This window comes from Notamacropus eugenii, chromosome 1 (assembly GCF_028372415.1).
Source record: "Notamacropus eugenii isolate mMacEug1 chromosome 1, mMacEug1.pri_v2, whole genome shotgun sequence".
NCBI lineage: Eukaryota > Metazoa > Chordata > Mammalia > Diprotodontia > Macropodidae > Notamacropus > Notamacropus eugenii.
This window is the reverse complement of record NC_092872.1, coordinates 725,955,930-725,975,554: the sequence shown is the minus strand read 5'-3', so window position 1 is coordinate 725,975,554 and position 19,625 is coordinate 725,955,930. Positions and strand designations below refer to the sequence as shown.

At 44.7% G+C, this 19,625-nt stretch overlaps 1 protein-coding gene across 1 annotated transcript in view; it reads right to left on the bottom strand.

The window, feature by feature from the left end:
* The window catches only part of POLR1A (RNA polymerase I subunit A), an 80,912-nt gene extending 61,442 nt beyond the window's left edge, over window positions 1-19,470 (bottom strand). Inside the window, exons 1-9 of the mRNA XM_072636952.1 lie at window positions 19,271-19,470; window positions 16,281-16,485; window positions 14,345-14,494; window positions 13,547-13,654; window positions 13,366-13,451; window positions 13,163-13,275; window positions 10,285-10,377; window positions 8,211-8,316; window positions 7,734-7,917 (exon numbers count right to left, since the gene is read on the bottom strand). Of these exons, the coding sequence (XP_072493053.1) occupies window positions 7,734-7,917; window positions 8,211-8,316; window positions 10,285-10,377; window positions 13,163-13,275; window positions 13,366-13,451; window positions 13,547-13,654; window positions 14,345-14,494; window positions 16,281-16,485; window positions 19,271-19,347 (1,122 nt within the window). The 5' untranslated portion in view covers window positions 19,348-19,470. The remainder of the gene's footprint in view (window positions 1-7,733; window positions 7,918-8,210; window positions 8,317-10,284; window positions 10,378-13,162; window positions 13,276-13,365; window positions 13,452-13,546; window positions 13,655-14,344; window positions 14,495-16,280; window positions 16,486-19,270) is intronic.
* Window positions 19,471-19,625: the final 155 nt, after the last annotated feature.

Genomic DNA, 19,625 nt, shown 5'->3' with positions numbered 1-19,625 from the left:
TGAAAAAATCTCCAGAGAGAGAACTGATGAACTCTGAATGCAAACTGAAACATATTTTTTTAACTTTATTTTTATTCTATTTTGTTTGTGTTTTCTTTTGCAATATGGCTAACACAGAAATGGTCTGCATGACTTCACAAGTACAATCAACACCAAATTGCCTTTTCAAGGGTGGAAGGAACTAAAGGGAGAGAATTTCAAACTCAAATTTTTAAAAATTACTGTTAAAATTTCTACATGTAATTGGGAAATATTGAACAAAATAAAAATAATTTTAAAAAAATACTTTGTGTTCAAATCCTGCCTCAGAGGCTGACTGGCTCTGTGACCTGGGAGTCCATTAAGACTATGAGCTCCCTGAGAGCAGGGCTGGTTTTATTGCTTTGGTTTAGCTTGTTTTACTGTGTCTAGTACAGGCACTTAATGAATGCTGGTTGACTGTATGACCTTGGGTGAGTCTCATTTTCCACAACTATGAAATGGGGGTGATAACAGTACCAACCTCCCAGGATTGTTGGGAGGATCAAATGAGACCCTTTTTGGAAAGCGCTTTGCAAATCTTAAAGCACTCCATAAATGCTAGCGGTGATTACTACATGTTCTCATGGTTCTCGTATCAGCTGCTTTTGCTCACATGCTTTTTACTAGTTACAAGGGAAGGCTCAGTGGGGGAGGGAGGGAGGCAGGCATCTAGAAATGACTGGTTAAGAAAAGAAGCTTTGCTTTCACCAACCTAATTAAGCACAAGATAAAGGGATGCAGCCTGAAAAAAAGAAAAAAAGAATGATTCTGGCCTGGCCCTGGTAAATTAGAGAAAGCTTCAATCTAGGAGGGAACCTAAAGATATACATGAAGAGAAACTCTCCAGGAGAGTAAATACGTGGGTATTAAGGTGGGAAAGTGCCACTTGTCTTCAGCAGAAGGACAATCATCCCATCTCTGCCACATGCTACCTGTGTGACCCTGAACAGGTCACTGAAGGAACCTGACAGGGTGACCTATGAGGCCCGTTCAACTCCAAATCTAGGATCCAGAGATTCACCTTTCCATCAACATTTCTGTCCCAAGCAGGCTAGTTCCCACAACCCAGCCTTGTGATGGATTAAGTACAAAACCTGTACCAGCCCAGCACAGATATTAATCACTGATCTTCCTCTTGCTTAGAGAAAAGGGTGGCAAGCAGTAACATGAATGCTGTGAGGATGCACTAAGGTCTGCCCAATATCAAAGCCCAGGCCAGCTGCTGCGTGAAGGCCAGGGAATATTACAAGGTGCTTCACCCCCCTGAGCAGCATCTCAGTGCCTCCTGTACCCCTTCAGACAGTTCAACCCACATGCTGCCCTAGAGCAACACTTAGTGATGTTGAGGAGGAAAAGATTACTATGGCGGGGAGGGGAAGGGAAGGAGTTGGACTGTTGCGAGGTGAGCAGTCACTTGATGAAATATGGAGGGAGACAATCCCTCAGTATCTGAAGGACAGGGAAGTGCAAAAGCCAGGGCCTCATTAGTGCAGATCTAGACACCCCAGCAGCAAGTGAAAGAATGCTTCCTATCTCAATCAGCAAGTATTCATTAAGTGCTTCCTATCTTTTTGGGGAAGGTCTCCATGGGGCTTTGTGAGGAAAGAAAGAGAGGAAGTTACAGAAAAGTTTTGGGAACCTCCTATCCACCAGAAGTAATGTTAGTATGCCACTTGATTTTTGGATAGGATCTGGGTTAGGGGGTTAGAATTGAATCGAGCGCATTTAGGGTTAGGGTTAGAGTTAGAGTTAGAATTAATTAATTAATTAATTAGGTTGATGAGTACTGGGAGCTCCCAGGGAAGAAATTCTTCTACCAGTGCAGACTGTATAATCTGGTTACGGATAATTCATAGAGGTTAACTGACTTGTCCAGGGGACCACGGCCAGTATCTACTAGAGGCAGCACTTAAACCCAATACACAAGTACACTATTTCTCTGTATAAAACGGAAAGGATATAGGGGGGGATATGGGGGGAGCGTCTAGTTAGTGAAAGTGCTTAGAACCTTAATAGTAAGGGGAGCCAAACAGGCAAAGTGAGGCCTCATCCAGTAATGGGCAATAGCCACAAGACTGGCAGGACCAGCAAACACCCCCCCATTCCGCCCTCCCGTTACTGATGGACCTGAGAGGAGAGAGAGGGCCATTACTGAAGAGGAGAAAGCCCCTTGGGTACAAACAGGGTTGATCTGGGGAAAACAAAGGCTCTGCCCTTGCCAGTGAGGGGCCAGAGGAAGGTCAAGACCACAGGGCAGACTGTCCTTCCTCGATGCTTCCTGCACCCCTCACTCACTGTGGGCAGAGAAAACCTGGGCTTGTCAAGGACTTCACTCACCAATGGGTCGGGGAGACGCAGTATCTAATTTAAGTGATGTTAAGGAAGGAGGATTTGGTCCTTTTTTTAAGTATCACTCTAAAATGATTTCTCATCAGACTTTGGCCAATGAAAAGGATTTCCCAGGGGAAAACTCGGGATGTTACAGAAACAGCCTCCTTACTGCTTTTGTTTTCCCTACCAAGGGGAATAATCCTCAAACAGAGAAAGCCAGAACAAAATGAATTAACAGGGAATTAAAACTGAACGTAACTGAGGAAATGGCGAAAAGGCACCCTAGCTGCTGCACCCTAGCTCAATGATTTCAGGTCCAAAGCTAGAAAGAATTAGAAATAGATGTGCTTGCTGAAACATTTGATGACCTCTAAAAAGTCACAGAGAAATGCTAACAGACTAGAGATGGACAAATAACAAATTTTCAAAAAGGGGGATGAAGGGAATTACTGAAGTGGAAGCCAATGAACTTGATTTCACTTCAAGGCAAAAGTCTAGAACAGAAATATTAAAATACTGATTTATGAGCATTTAGAAGCAGTTAGAGCATTCACGAGCATTAGAAAAAGAAACTGATCACCAGGAGGGACAAGTGGGTAAGATAAGCATTTATCACACACCTCCAATGTGCCAGTTGCTGGGCTAAGAGCTTTACATGGTTCATCTAATCCTCAAACAACCCTGAGAAGTAGGTGCTACTTTAAAACTACTTTATAGTTGAGAAAACTGAGGTAGATAAAGGTTAAGTGATTTGCCAAGGGTCACACATCTATTAAGTGCCAGAGGTTGGATTTGAACTCAGGACTTCCTGACTCCAGGCCCAGTACACCAAGAGAAAGCACCAGAATATGTTTATCAGTAAGCTGTGGACAAAGTCTCACAGGATAGCCTTCTGGGTAATAAGAAGAGACACAGACTAAGGCAGATGGTGCCAGAACTGGTCAAATGACCAGATCCAACAAGTCAAGAGTAACAGCTGGACGTCCCCCCCAAAGGAGCCCAGAGCTGTCAGACACTGCATTTTCACCAGCAGCACAGATGAAAAACTTCTGAAGTTTTTCAAACCTACAAATGATGAGAGGGATAGCAAACTCATTTGCTGATGGAATTGGGAACCCAGAAGTCCATGAGAGACTAAAACAATGGACGGACTCTAAGATGAAATTAAACTAAATTAAAAAGTCCCACATTTACAAAGATCAGAATAAAGGAGATACCACTAGACAATAGGCTCTTAGACCACAAAGTCAATGAGCCAAAAGTGTAAGGTAACAGCCAACCCCCAACACCTCATGATCCTTACACCACTGGGTCAAGGCCCAGGGTAGGAATGCCCTCCACCAAGGCAGATAGCAGCCCATCAGAGAGGTGGCTGAGGCAGAGATGAAGGGACTAGCTCCAGGCCCCTCAGGCAGCTAATGTCAGGGCCTCCTCATTCCATGTTTAGCCCTCTTTCTCCTAAACCATGTTGCCTTTCCCAAGGTTACAAACCAGAGAGGGGACGGTCTGGCTGCCTTCAGCGCTGGGAAATCACTTCTAGAGAACTGCTATGTTGTGGGAGTAGTATTATGGGAAGGACAATAGCCTGTCCAAAGCAGGGTGGTCATCATCAGGAGCAGCCTGAGCAATGGAAATAGGAAGGGACAGGCTCAGCTTTAAGAATTATAGAGGCTGTCATTTCTAAAATACATGGAGAACTGAGTCAAATCTACAAGAATACAAGTCATTCCCCAATTGATAAATGGTCAAATGATATGAACAAGGAGTTTTCAGAAGAAGAAATTAAAGCTATCTATATTCATATGAAAAAATGCTCTAAATCACTATTGATTAGAGAGATGCAAATCAAAACAACTCTGAGGCACCACATCACACCTACCAGACTGGCTAACATGACAAAACAGGCAGATAAATATTGGAGAAGATGTGGGAGAGTTGGAACACTAATTCACTGCTGGTGGAGCTGTGAGCTGATCCAACCATTCTGGAGAGCAATTTGGAACTGTGCCCAAAGGGCTACAAAAATGTACATACCCTTTGATCCAGCAATATCACTTCTAGGGCTATATCCCAAAGAGATCATAAAAATGGGAAAGGGTCCCACATGTACACAAATATTTATGGCAGCTCTCTTTGTGGTCATTGAAAACTAGAAAGCAAGGGGATGCCCATCAATTGGTGAATGGCTGAACAAGTTGTGGTATATGAACATAATGGAATACTATTGTGGTGTAAGAAATTATGAACAGGAAGACTTCAGAGAGGCATGGAAAGATTTATATGAACTGATGGGAACCTAAAATGTTCCCAACAGACTCTTGAGGCAAAACGCCTCCCACATCCAGAGAAAGGTCTATGGAATTGGATCACAGAATGAAGCAGACCATTTTTTCTTGGGAAAAAAAACAACCAAGAATTACAGAGGCCACCCTTGAGGAACCAGAACAGGCTTGTTCTACTTGGCCCAAAGGAGCAGTGGGTGCATGTTACAAAAAAACAGAAAAAGTGTCAAAAGCAGAACTAAGCCCACGCGCTGCCTACCAGCAGCAGCCAAGCAGAGGCTGGCGGTCAAAGGCTGCAGATGGGCTGATGCATCCCTCTGGGGCAAGGCATCAAATGGACCCAACCTCTTCAAAGGCTTCTAGAGTCCACTAAGACAATGGGCTCCACCTCGTGGTGAGCTGAGGGCATGACAATTAAAATCCTTCTCAAGAGCACTCAAAAGTTTCACAGAAATGTGGTACCAATTTTGCTCCTGCTTGTAAAACAAGAGAACATCACGACTGAAAGGAATCTCAAGGATCATTTAATTCAGGAGTTCTTAACCTGGGATCCATAGACCTGTTTCTTGAGTGTCCACGGATACATCTGAGGGGGTGTGTGAACGTGGATGGCAAAAAATTGAAAAATTTTAAACATCAAGAATTGTATCTTTATTTTCACTAACTTCTAACTAAAATTCAGCATTTCCTTCATCTAAGAATTTTTTTTTAATTCTGAAAAGGCATCTGTAGCCTTCTCCAGACTGCCAAAGGGACCTAGACTAATCACATTCCCAGTCTAATTCAGCCCCTAATTTTATAGACCATTCTCCTAACAATGTAACTGGAGAGGGAAAAAGATCAACACATACAAAAAATTCCCTAGCAGTACTATTCATCATAGCCAAAGAGTGGAAATAACACAGATATGTACTATTTGGGGAATGGGTGTTGAATGAAATGGAACAGGATTATAGCATAAGAAATGATACACGTCAAGAATACCCAGAGACATGGGAGAATTTGTATAAAATGATGCAGAACAAAGGAAAAATTCAGAACCAAAAGAACAAGGGGACAGTGGAAAAAACCACTAACTCGACGTTCAGAGGGCCCTGGGTCAAATCCAGCCCTGATGTTTACTAATTGTGTGTGACCTTGGGCAAATCACTCACCATCCTCCCCTACCCCGAAGTTTGGACCAGATGGCCTCTAAGGTTCCTTCTAGCTCCGAACTTTGGTTCCTATGGCAGCATAAATGGACAACAACACAAATGACAAACAGAAAATGTGCTCCAAAGCAACCCACCCAAACAGGATGCCCCCACTGCCACTACCTTGGTAAGACTTAATATTAAATTAAAATTTAAAAAAGTCTACGAAAGACTCAAGTTTGGTTTAGTGCACACTCACAATCTTTCTCATGTTTATGTGAACATTTGTGTTTGCTGAGAGATGTTAAAGAAAAAAAAAACTGGTATTATTTGATCCTCCTGACAGACCCTTGGCCAAAGAAGAGGACTTGATTTTTGGCCACAGAAACTAATGAAACCATCTGCGTGGCAAAGACTGTGCTGCAGCTGAACCTACTGCCTCCCTCAGGTCTAGCCCATTATTCCGTGAGCAGCAAATGGGAAGGAGGGAAGAGAGGGAGGGAGAGAGGTCAGGATTAAAACACAGGTAACCTGATGTCCAGTGGAATGATAGTTTTTCACCATACCATGTTGATTTACATTATGAGAAAAGTTAGAAGGCTGTTGAAATTAAAAAAAAAAAAAGGGGGGGGTCTGGGAGTGCTGTCGTTTCCTTCGTGAAATGAAGGGGTCGGACAAGATGACCCCAACAGACCCAATGATAGGAAGTGTGAACAAATTTCAGACTTTCACTTGTTATATAAATGTTCACTGCTATCAGTGTTATTCCTTGATCATATGACCAACGGTAAATAGATTTCTGAATAGCTATCTCTCACTGAACTCAGAAAAGAAATTCTTAATTACTAAAATGACCGAAATGGTCTAAATGAACTCATCTTTTCATAAGGTTACTGTGGCAGAAAAACTCTATGGTCTTTGACCCCAAGACTCCATTGCTAAGCAGAGATCTCCTCAAGAAGGCCAAAGACAGGAAAATCTCAGGCACTTGGAAATATATTTCATAGCAAGTACTTTTTCAAGTGGAAATAAAGTACATGTCATCAAGTGAGGGGAGGCTAAACAAACTGGTATGTGAATGTCATGGAATGCTACTGCATACTAAGAAAAATGTTCAGAAAACACAGGAAAGATTTATTCAGTCTAGCTCAGAGAGAAGCAGGTACAGGAAAACAATGGCTGCGATGGGAACATAGAGACCCACAAAGTTAAAGTAGATGCTGGGCACATGAAGGCAGGGTCCCAGGCAGGCAGGGCCCAGGAGCCTCCCTCCCTCCTGCCCAGTGACGTGTGTACACTGACAGACTCAGTGCTGGGGCTCCTTTTGTGGTGCCTTTCTTTTTCATTCTCTACTACAAGAGATGACTTTCTAGGTAGGGGAAGGGAAGCAGGCTCTATCTGGGACTGAAGGGGATATAAAAAAGAAAAGATACCAGAAGTGTTTTTGTTTTTTTCCAAAAGAAAAGTTGGCTGGTACACTCCCTGAGCTCATGCATGCCCTCCCTGAGCTCATGCATGCCAAAGAGGTGCCAGGGTCAGGGAGAACATGAATTTAAAATGTGCCCAATAATCCACATACTGGGTCATTATGGGATACAGAGCTAGAAGAAATCTTCCAGAAGAATCTAGAGTAAACCCTGACTCTATAGGTTGAGGAAAAGAGGACTTGCCTTGATCGAGATGACACAGCCTCCCCCCACCCTGTGCAGCTGCTCAATAAATGTCAGTCCAAAAGAACCTAGCAGGCCCAGAACCCCAGCCGACTGCAAGACTCTTTCCACTCTGCCACAATGTCTAACTCAAGGCTCAACTCTCAGGTGCAAGGTCTCCAAAGAGCTAAACAAACCAAATGCAGGTCAGTTCCAGAGAATGCCCCAAAATCTTTTACACTGCACAATCAACTTTTCTGTCTCAACCCTTCGGTGCAGCCCCAGTTCAGTCTTGAACGTAGGCATTGTCATAGTACCTCTGGGGAGCCATTCTGGATCTCCTTCCCTTTCACTTCTATCCCCTCACTTGGCAGGGCCTGTTCTTGGGCCATCAGGGCCAGAAGCTTTCGAATCAGCACCACATCCTTCAAAACAGCCTGCAAGTTCACTGTCTGGCCATTGGTATACATCTGGTCCCCGAGGCGGTTGACTGGGCGATACCTACAATGCAACACAAGGGTTAACACACCAAAGAAAAAAAGCAGAAACTTCCCTCTTATGTTTGTTACTGAAAAAGCAACTAACATCCACTGTAGCCCCCACCCACACCACTACAAAGTTACAAAGAGTCTAGAATGGAACAATCCTTTATTCTGATTCCCAGCTGACTTGGTGGGTCAGCCTCAGGGAGGACCTGCTGCCATCCTTCCCTCACCTGAATCATACATCCCCCCTCCAAGTGACAGGGTATCATTCGATTCTCCTTCCAGGCTGGCATGGAATTAGTTTGTTACCTGGAAGGTGGTACCACCACCAGATCCAAAAAGAAGACATGGGGATTGAATTTAGATTCCGTGCCAGTATCCTCTAATCCCGAGAAAAGGTAGTTCAGAAAGAAACCTGTGATTGAAAGTAAGTAAACTCAGTAAATCAAATAGAAGCGCACCAAAATGAAAGAGCCATTCAATCATTTCTACAAAGGAGCCAAATAAAAAAGGACACTCTTGGTGGTTAATGAGCTTAATGGCCACACAGTTACTCTCCCAGCTGTAACATAAGGAAAGCTGTCTAAATCAAATTATCAATGTGAATTCACAACAAGCAAAGAGGAAATAAAAAGAAACATCAGAAACCATTGTACAAATTTACATGGCAACAAAAACTAAGAATTCAAAAGAAGTTGATAAGTAGTCCACAAAAATGCAAAATACAACTAATAAAATAATAAAGATCTTAAATCAACCAGAAAAAAAACCCAAATAAACCATAAAGTGCCAAATTTTAAAAAAACCCAGACCAGACAGATTTATAAGTAAATTATATTAGACAGTTAAAGAACAATTAATCCTGTACCACAAAAATTATTCTCCAAAAGAGAGAATGAAAGCATTTACCAAAACTTCTTTTTTGGGGTTCTACTATCCAAACAAGGGAGAGACAAAACAGAAAAAGAAAACTATAATCCAATCATACTCATTAATATTGACATGACAATTTTAAGAAAAACCATCATGAGGAAACTACAGCAAGAGCCAGAAAATAATTCACTATAACCAAGTTGGATTCACATGAGGAATACAAGAGTAGTTCCCCATTAGGATGAGCATAAGCAACATAAGCAAGATATCAACACCAACTATTTTAACAAATGCAGAAAATTCTTTGACAATACCCAAAACCATTTATATTTTAGAGTCCTAAAAAAAGTCTGTCTCACCTAATACGAACAAGAGCTTTGAACTGGAAGTCTAACGATCAAAGGGCAAAAGACTGGAGGGCTATTTAAAACTGGCAACGTCCTATTCAATTAAGTGACCTTTTGTGTACTACTTTTGCCTGCCTTAGATGATACTTCCGAGAGTTGGACATGACCTTATATATCACCTAGTCCAATTCTCACTTTTAAAATGAGGAAACTGAGGCCCAGAGATTAGAAGTGACTTACCCAAGGTCACACAGTAACAGCTAAGATTTGAACTCAGGAATTCTCTTGGTCTAAATGCAAAGCTCTCACTCTGAACTGCCAATTAAAAAGCCTTTATCCTTTTTCTTTGTTTGCTTCCATATTGGCTTCATTCATTAACTAGTTCTACAAAAACATACTAAGTGAAATTCTGTTAAGGAGGCACAAAGAGAACAGACTAATCTAAACATTATAGAAGGGTTTTCTAGTCTCAAAGAAGTTTAATCAGCAGGTATTAACAGCAGGACTGACAAACGATTTGGTACATATGCACATATCTCTAAATGTCTTCTCCTTCGACATTTTTAATACCCAACCACCAATGATTCATCTGTAAGCACTCTTCCCAAGGTAGGGGGAAGGGCAGTGTACTAGAAGTCACTGGACCTGGGTTCCAATACCAGTTCTGACCCTTACTGGCTATTTCATAGACAAGTCATTTAACTTACTTGGTCTTGATTTTCCCATCAATGAAATGGGAATAATACTACCTGCACAAACTACCTCAGAGTGATGTTGTAAAGAATGCAGTTCTCAAGGAGCTAAAGAAATTTGAGGCACTACTGAAAGCGGAGTCTCCCAGAACACAGTGAGTCAGCTGGCCTGGCTGGTTCTGACTAGACCACAGTCAGAATGGAAATATCTAAAGTAGAAAAATCCCAGCTTCTTCAAGGAATCACTTAGGCAGCTAAAGAAAATACTTCAGCACAAAACAATTTTATACAGCATGTTCTTCAATGGTATGGCATTCAACTTTTCAGTAACATAATGACTGTGTAAACGTTCCGCTTGGGGAGATCCAACATGAGGGACAGATCTCAGTGGAGGACAGCAATGGTCACTGGTAAACAAATGAGCAAGAGAGTACACAGAAGTTAAAAGACTCCTCGGCTAGAGTACATTACCATCATTCTCCCAAAGAGCCAAGATATGTTCTCGGGCAGTGTTGGGGGTCAAGTAGCCCCGTTTCCCCAAATGAGTTTCATCGATTTCTGGGACTGGGAAGAGAAAACCAAAAACAAATAATAAAATTAGTGCAAGGAAGTCTGGGGGTGACAAGCCCTTTCCTTTCTCTTTGTCTGCAGCACCTCCTTCCTCATCTTGAGTACACATGTGCTGCTAGGCCATCCACAGGCTCAATCCTTCCAAACACACTACCAGTGGGCTCTTCAGCTGAGGGTCACTGGGTGATTCCCAAGGAGTCCATCTCATTAAATGACCCAAGACAATACAAAGCAAACACACCTTCTGCAGACTGAATGGATCTCATTTCATACATATCACACAAATATGCAAAGATATATGGCAAAGGATCTATGATTTCTTCAATGTGGGAGCTGTCTTCTCCCATGCAGAGATCATATCCTAACACATACTACTGAATTAATAGCCTATTGTCACATCAATTCAACCAAGAGATACTAATAGAAAAACTGCAACAAGGGGTCCTTGAATTCAAAAAGGATGGCGCCTACAGTTCCTTTGCCCATGGCATAGAGATGCTGCAAATAAGTCTGCACCAAACATCTGACTTTAACCTTCTTGTTTCCTCAATAAAGAAAACAGTGGGAAACAAGCGCTCTCCGCTGCCCCTCATTCTTCCATATTAATGACTTTCCAGTTTCAGAGGGATGTGCCAGGATGTGGCTTCCGGAGAAATGCTCACTAACCCTCCTGACAGTAAGGCATGTTTCCCTCCTCTTGTCACCAAAGTCCTTAGCACTGTCAAACAGTTCAACCTCAGAAACTGTTAGGAGTTGATCAGTGAACAGACATCACTACCACCTTTGCTACTGAATCCTAACCATGGGAATTTTCCATCTGACTTCTAGCTGAAACCTTCCCTGTGTCATCACCCCAACAGAATGTGAGGCCCCTGAGAGCAGGGATGGTCTGACTTTGCCATTTGTATCCCTCATGCGTACTGATGCTTGGCACATATTAACTGTTTAATAAAAGCTTTCTTCATTCGTTCTTCTCCACAGACAAGCTGCAGAATCTATGCAGATAAAGGTGACTTAATGATCAGACACCAGCCCATAGGTCTTTATTCTGCTTAACCATCCTTTTTTAGGACAGGGAGGGCTCAGCAGGAGTGCACAGGGTCACTGAGAAGTGAGGTCAGCTATGTCACCCACAGATCAGGGAACAGCTAGATAAACTATGGCAGATGATGAGTATGAGGGATGTTGAAAAGGCACAGTTAAAGTTTCCTGTGTCCAGAGACTGATGAAATCCACCCCATGGCCTAGGATTGTACTGGGGGTATCTTGATGGGGATCCAAAGGCTTTAGCATGGGTGTTAGATCTTACACATGCGTACACTCATGCTCAGGCAGACTTGGGGGGAGGGAGGCAAAGGAGGTAGGGAAGGACATGATTCCACTGATTTTGGCACTCCCACCCCCCCATGCAGGTAACACATAGGCTGATCCTACAACCTTCCCACTTCCTGCTCATTCTCCTATCCCTCTGCCTCAAAATCTCCTCCTGGGCCTAGGTATAACACAGTGCCTTGTAACCCAGGGCCCTAAGAGGCACCTTGGCTGGGGTCACTGATCCAGGATGTGTTTGAGCTGGGATCTCACCCCAGAGGTCCACATTCTCTATCCATCCTACCATTTCTCCACAAAAACTCAACTAAACTAAACTAAGAGATTCTGAAAACCGTGAGGGATATGCCTTCACAGTCTAGTCAAACATAATGCAAAGGAGGAAGTGTGTAAGCAGAGGCATCTATGATACAAAAGGACTCTGAACACTGCTAAGAAGCCAGTGAAGAGGGAAGACAACACACAAGCAAAGAGCTAGCCTTCAGATAGAGGTTTAAGGTTGGCAAAGCTAACATTTCTCTCTTCTGATCTTGGATCCAGAGTTGTCACAAACTCTCCATGGTCTTCAGGCCCATCTCCTCATTTTACAGATGAAGAGAGTGAGGTGATCTCGACAAGCAGCAGAGGCAGGATCTAAACCCAAATCCTCTAAGCCCAGAGTCAGGCCCCTTTGCCCTGGGGTATGCTGCCTCCCCTGTATCAAAGGGTTCACAGAGCTGTGCACTTATGCCACACTTTTGGGAAGAAGGCACTCACTCATCCATCTGTGAGGGAAAAGGGTTAGGCAGGAAGCACAGTACACAGATGACAAATAGGTGTGGACTTTGTAAGGACAATGGTTCTGGCTGGAAGTGAAAAGGAGACAGTGGAGGTAACAGGGAGCTCAGTCAACAGACACACTTGCTATGCCTCCATGTGACAGCAGGGAGGAGTGAAAGGAGTGCCCATCTTGGGAGGAAGGAGACTTGAATCTGAATGCTACCTCCAATACTTCCTAGCTGGGTGACCACGGCTGAGTGCGACAACCTGTGTGGGCCTCAGTGTCTCCCCTGTAATATGCCCTCCTTACATGCTAGGGCTGTGAGAGTGCTACAGAAATAGGCTATTAGCAGCCACTGCCACCACCAAAGGCCCATAAAGCTACGTGATCCAACTGAACCCACCCAACCCAGAGCTACAGGAAGGCAGGTTTCACTTAAGGAGAAAGAAAATTTTGTCAGTGCTTAGAGTTGTCCAAAAATAAAACAGATTATACAGAGAATTTTCCATCACTGGGGAGCATCAAGTGGAAGCCAGATGACACAGCAGCTGGGGACCCAGCAAACAAGACAGATGGCCACAGCTGGACACAACGGATGCTGAGGTTCCTGCCAGCTCAGGGATACCTGGGGTACATTTCAAAAGTCTGCAATTGTTCGGCTGTCCAAACAAAAGCAGTGGAATGCCTTACCCGCTGTCTTCCTGGCCTTGTCCTTCTCCTTGTTGGCCTTTTTGTGAACCACAGCAGGGTAGGTGACGGTGAGCTTGCTGTTGTGCTCCTTCCGAACCACTGACTTCCCAGTTCTGGGGAGAAAGAAGAAGAGCGCCCTCAGCGTAGGGCTGTGAAGAGTTGTAAACACAAGGATGCAGACACCCCAGCTGCCAGGCACTCACTTGCAATGGGGACACCTCTTAGAAGCCATGTGTGTTTTCCAAAAGTGGGCAATCAGCTTGCCCTTACTCTCACAAACATTCTTCACCTGGAACATATGAACAAAGTCCTTCAGATCAGAAAGAGCCCTTTCGGAAGACCTTCTGCCCAGGCAGATCTACAGGGTCAGGCCCTCATGCTCACCTGTGAGCCCTGGGCCCCCAGCAGGTTGTTTCCCAGGATGGCCCGAGTGTGCTGTTCTAATTCTTCCTGAATCTCATGGATGGAAGGATTAGGGTTTTCTTCTAGAAACTGAAAAATAAAAGGAAAATTAGTGGTCCCCGGCCAGGCTCTTTCTACTACTCCATGGCAATACTTCACAAGCCTTCTAGAACTCCCCATCCTTTTCCTTGGCCCCTCCAGACCAGAGCAGCACAAATGCTCACAAGAATGACCTTTTATATCACAAAGGAGCAGCTGAGTCAAACCCACACATCCCAGACTAAGACAAACTCGAGAAGTACAAAAGAATGCCAAAGCTTCTGGGCTGGCCCTGTCTCTAGTGCCCAAAGAAAGGACAAAGGAGAAGGCTCACAGGCTTATTCTATGAACCCGCAGGTCCAACCAACCATCAAAGTGAAAGGACTTACAGACCTCCTTTGGTCCAGGGAAGGGTCACATATCTCAAACTTCTCTGAAGCACCAGTTGGGACATGAACAGTTAACATTTCAAAGTCTCAATGGAAAACAAAATGAAAGTCTTTCTTCCACTCTCAAAGTCTGGTGTTCACACTCCCATGAGCCACTTTTCATTGAAACCTGAACTGTCCTTTGCTGATAGACTGGCAAACCCAGAGGGGGCCACAACATGTGTTTCCACTTTCCTCCAGATCCACCCTCCCCTCTTCCCCCCACCTTTTTCCCAAGGGGTCCCCTGGGGCCCCTGCTCCTCCTCTAGCCTGGGCTTTCCTCTGACTTCTGGGACAGTCGCACATCACTTACCCTATTTAGGGTACTCTCAAGTTCATAGACTCCTTGAAGTGCCCCAACTTCAAGGACTCGCAGTTGGCAGTACAGAAGGTGAACCACTGGCCGAGGACAAGTCAAAAGGTGGCAATTTAGGCAAGAGCCCCGGATCAGCAGGTAGAGTTTCTGAAGAGAAGAGAGGAAAATACTGTGTTAATGGGTGAGGCCAAGGGTCCACAGACAACACTGAAGGGTTGGCAAGTGGCTAAGTAAACATGTGATGCTCCTCTTTCCTCTGATCCACAGGGAGAACAGCTCACTCCAAAGCTAATGGAGATTGCAGAGCTGTAAGAGCAAGCACTGAAGGCTTACACATAGAAACCCAGACCAAATATTGAATAATTACCATGAACAAGCTTGTCTCCAAAGAAAAGAGGAGACACCTCCCCTCCCCCAGGAAGGAGTCAGGGGATAGTACAGAGCATGGCCTGTACCGTCAGACTTGGTGGATGGGTTGGTTGTTTTGTTGAACTGCCTTCTTTTATTTTGTCTTTTCCTACAAAGTACGGGTAGGGGATGAGGTGGGTGGGATCCACGGGACATAAAAACAAGAGATGAATTATTTAAAGCAGAGTGGATCACTTATTTAGAGCCAGAAGGTACATTCAAGGTACCTCCTTGAGTCCCATCTTCCCATCTCACAGATGAAATCACACAAGGACCAGAAAGAGGGTTCTGATCACACTCTCTGCTTACTTTAAATCCAGCAGATCTTTCATCATACTGAGATGCCTCCTAATGGCATTGCAGTGAAAACCAAAAAGACCCAACAGAATTATGCGCAACGATGATACCCACAGTTTGGCTACAAAGGGACACCTGACTATGACTCTTAATTCAGACACTTACATGCTATATGACCCTAGGACAGTTGCTTAACTTGTTTGCCTCAGTTTCCTTATCTGTATCATGGCGATAATAATGACACCTACCTAATTACCTCCTCAGGGTAACTGTGAAGATCAAATGAGAAAATATACATCTAGTTCTTAATAAACCTTAAAGCACGACATCAGTATTACTAGGACAAGATCCAGGGAAAAAGGACTAGATCTGTGACTTCATTGGGGAACTCCCAGGGAGGAGATTCCCTCTACAGATGCAGGATAGCACCTTGTCTTCAACTCAGTCTTCAAGAGTATCCTAGAACTCTAAGAGGTGAGGCAACCTCCCCATACAGAGCAAACTTCAAAAAAACGAAAATCTCATCAGGGTGTTCCCAGGGTCCTTTGTGCCAAAACAAAACACAAGCCCTCCCTCCACAGGCTAATGACAGCAAGCAGACCTTCAGCTAAGATGGGGGAAAGGCCTCACAGAAAAAGGGAAAGTCAGCAAATGCAGAATACCATGCCGTTCAACCAGAGCTCTGGCCGCCCATTTGGCAACTGAATAAAATCACAGAAGTCACCAAGGATGAAACACACTCGACGGGTACCAGGATTTTAAGATGGAACCAGTCTATGAGCACTTGTCAAGAACCTACTATGTGCCAGGCAGCAAGGATACAAAGACAAAACAGGAACGGTCCCTGGCCCAGGACCCTCCATTCTACTGGGAAAAAATAGTAGAGAAAAGGGATCAGCACCAAGTCTCCTCCCCTCTTCTGTCCGCACAGACTGCTCACCCCACAAGCCACATCTGAATGAAGTCCTCTGACCAAAGACTGGGCTACTCAGGCTATATAGCCACCTTCAGTGCTGTTTTTCCCAAGTGAATGGATTCAAATAAACTAACCATGAGTTGGAAATAGGTGAGAATTAGTTTGGTTACAGACAAAAACCATGAGCAACTTGACTCCACTGAGGATCTGGCCCATTCTAAGGGGTCCTTTAATCCAATGGGCTCTAGCACTCAGCCAAGCCTGTTGTTCTGTTGATGGCCTGACTTGTCAAGCAGAGCTGGACATACGTACATCAAAGAAGAGCGGATTGTAGACGATCAGAGGGAGCTCGATGTGGCCGAGGTGCCCGGGGCAGCTGCCAAAGTCCTGCACGCAGGTAGAACATGCTTCTTTGGAGTCGGCCGGTCCCAGGGATAAGTCATACAGGCCGTTTACTGAAGGGTTCCCCACATGGTCCACGTAGTGAGGGTTTGTGATGGATTTGACACTTAGTTTCCTGAAGAGAAAGGACAGACCAACATTTTCCAGGTCAGATGTGAAAGGTGTCCTATGTATTATTTGTAATACAGAATGAACTTAACTGCTACATCGTATAAATTAGCAAATCATTTGTAAGGGCCTGCTCTAAACCCCCTCATCCCCCACAATGCATTCTCATGGGCAGGTATGCCTCATTTTAAGGAAATTCATAACATAAAATTACAAAACCAGCTACTGTCATTCATCCCACCATTATTCATTCTCCATATCCCACATGCTCGCTTCTGGAAAGGATATCAAGAACGTAACTCAGGACTGAAGGAACTGTGGAAAGAACATTGGGTTAGGAGGACCTGAGTTCAAATTTTACCTAGACTGTCTACTAACTTTGGGCAAACCACTTACCACCTCTGGGCCTCAGTTTCTTCATCTGCAAAAAGAGAGTAAGGTGAATACCAAACGGCCTCTGAAGTCCCTTCCAGTGCTACAGCCATAAATCTATGATGTTCCCAGTTTCCAGTAGATTGAGAGAGCATTCTTTGCTTTGCCAAGATTCCAGCACATGGTGATTTTAAACAGAGCAAGCCCAAAGCGCAGCAAACTATGCCAAAATAATCTGCATCTGACAAAAGTATTCAAGGATGCGCGTAGACCATAGAATAAAAACCTCCTGGGCCTAGTGGTGAAGGCCCTCCTATGCATACCTCCAGCCTTACTTCTAGCCACTCCCCTTTATACTCTCCAGACATACAGAACAGAGAGCCATTATCTCCTTATTCCCCACCCACCCACTCATTCCTACCTCCTTTTCTACCATTACTGCAGCCCCAAGCTTGAGTACCTCTTCCTAGGCTCCTCTCTCTCTCTCCCCCTGCCTCTTTTCTATGACATGGGCCCACAGGCAGAATACAAGCTCCCAGGGAGTACTTCCTCCCCCCTGCATAACGCTAATGATAACAGCTGACAAGCAAATAGGGTTTTCAAGGATTTTGCATGTTATTCATTTGACCCTCACAACAACCCTGTGAACTTTGTAGCTTGTTTTTTTTTTTTTACAGATAAAAGGTGATTTAGATTTTGCTGTACACTGCATCATTCAATTCAACACCCTCATATATGGGCCAAACTTTCATAGGGAACATTTACCGTGTGCAGGAAACGACCTTTGCAATCATTTTTCATACACATGAAACTCCATCCATCCCCTCACCCATTTTCCTGTAAAAACTATCTGCAGAGGCTGAACTTCAGTTTGCATTCAATGGGCCGTCTCTCCCTCCCCTGACCCCCAGAGAGAGGAGAGATAGAGCAGATGGTGATGAAATGAGCATTATGGGAAAGTTAACCTGGAAGGCAGAAGGGTGGAAAGCTAAGCATGCCAGCCAAGTTCAGAGCCAGAGGCCAGGGCTTTGAATCCCAACTCTGACACCCACGGGCTCCTGTTTCTTCAGGTGTGAACTGAGGGAGGGTGGCCAAGATGATGCCATCCATCATCTCTTCAACAGAGGCAATCCACAAACAGTATCATCTAAAACTGATACTTCAGTCCTCATTTTTGGAACTCTCAGTCAATGTTCAATGAATCACCTCTAGTAAGAGAACCTGGATCTGAATCCAGGACACTGCCTCCTCCTCCTTGGTGTCCCTTTTAAAAATAACACAGTGGAAAAAACTCTGGTCCCAGTAGCAGGAGACAAGACTCAAAACCTGACTAGGACCCCAAGAGAGTTATGTAGCCTTCTGGGGCTGGTGATTTACCTACCAACTCTTGGGTAAATCTGGCTTGGAGGTCCTCTGAAGCTCCCTTGAGATCTATGGTCACATAGATCTATGACTTAGATCCTCAATAATCATCATGAGGCTCTGACGTTCAAGACAAAAGGACACGTAAACAGAACAACAGCAGTTGTCCACTTTAAGGTGGACAACCCTCTGGCCCTGCAAACATCATTATGGCCATTTTACAGATGAGGGAAATGAGGTCTCTTAGGCAGGAAGGGTCACAGTCTGGATCTAAGTCCAAGTCTCCTGATTAGGAGCTACTTCCATTAAGTCACATTGCCCCTCTCTATGCAATTACTTCATGTGAAATATTCAAAAAAATAAAGGTGAAACTGGGTGGATTGGTCCTGTTTTCCAGGTGGAAAAAAAAGTTTTACTTTCCCATCCAAATATGACAACCTCATGACTTTTCACTCACTCCTGATGCGATCACTCATTCATTCTCGTACATTCATTCAATGAGCTATGATTATTGGGCATCGATGGCAGACGCTTTAGGCGCTAAGGGGCGGCAGTGGGGTCAGGAAAGGAGAAGGGAGAGTCGAGGAAGAGTCCTGCCTTGGAATTTTCCACCTGACATTTCTAGCTACCAGGAATGACCATTTTTTACTTCTTCCGATTGATAGGAAGTTCTAAGGTTGCGAGGTGCTTGCTTTCGTCACAGCCACCCTGGGAGGCAGGGGTCGTGTCTATGTCTGTTTCATGAAAGAGGAAACTAAGGTGGGGGGGAGGTGAAGAGTCTGGCCCGACCGCTGGCCAGGTCCGGCGCTCTAACCACTTCTCCAGCTAGCTGCCCCCGAGAGAGAGATGTCGAGTGAGGTGTCCAGCCACAACCCCGAGTCCACGCCGGCTGCGTAGGCTCCCCTCCCCCAAGGTCACCGAACTACCGCTCCCAAAAGGCCACGCGCGGAGCCGCCTTCTGTCCCAAGGACAGCGGCGCGCACAGCCTGGTGGGAGCGGTAGTTCCCCAGACCCGCTTCTCCGGAGACCCGGCAGCCTCCCATCATCAAGCTTCTTACCGGAGCTCCTCGGCCGAGTACATCCCGAAGGAAATGCCCCGAAGGCGCCGCCAGGGAACCTCCTTGGAGACCAGCATCTTCGTACTTCGCCTACGTTCTATGTACAGAGACAGGCGGCCGCGGCGCCCCAACACGAACTCAACGCTACCTCAGAACCGCAACCACCACGCGACTCAAACTACGCGTGCGCGAAAAGAAACGTGCACGGGGGAGGAGTACGTGGACTAGACTATTTTTCCGGGGGGAAGAAAAAGAATTTTTAGAACCTAATTCCCTATACTAATCATCACAGAATTTATTGATAATGCGGAGTTTTCCATGTATTTAAAAAAATGTTTTAAGAATATGTAAATTA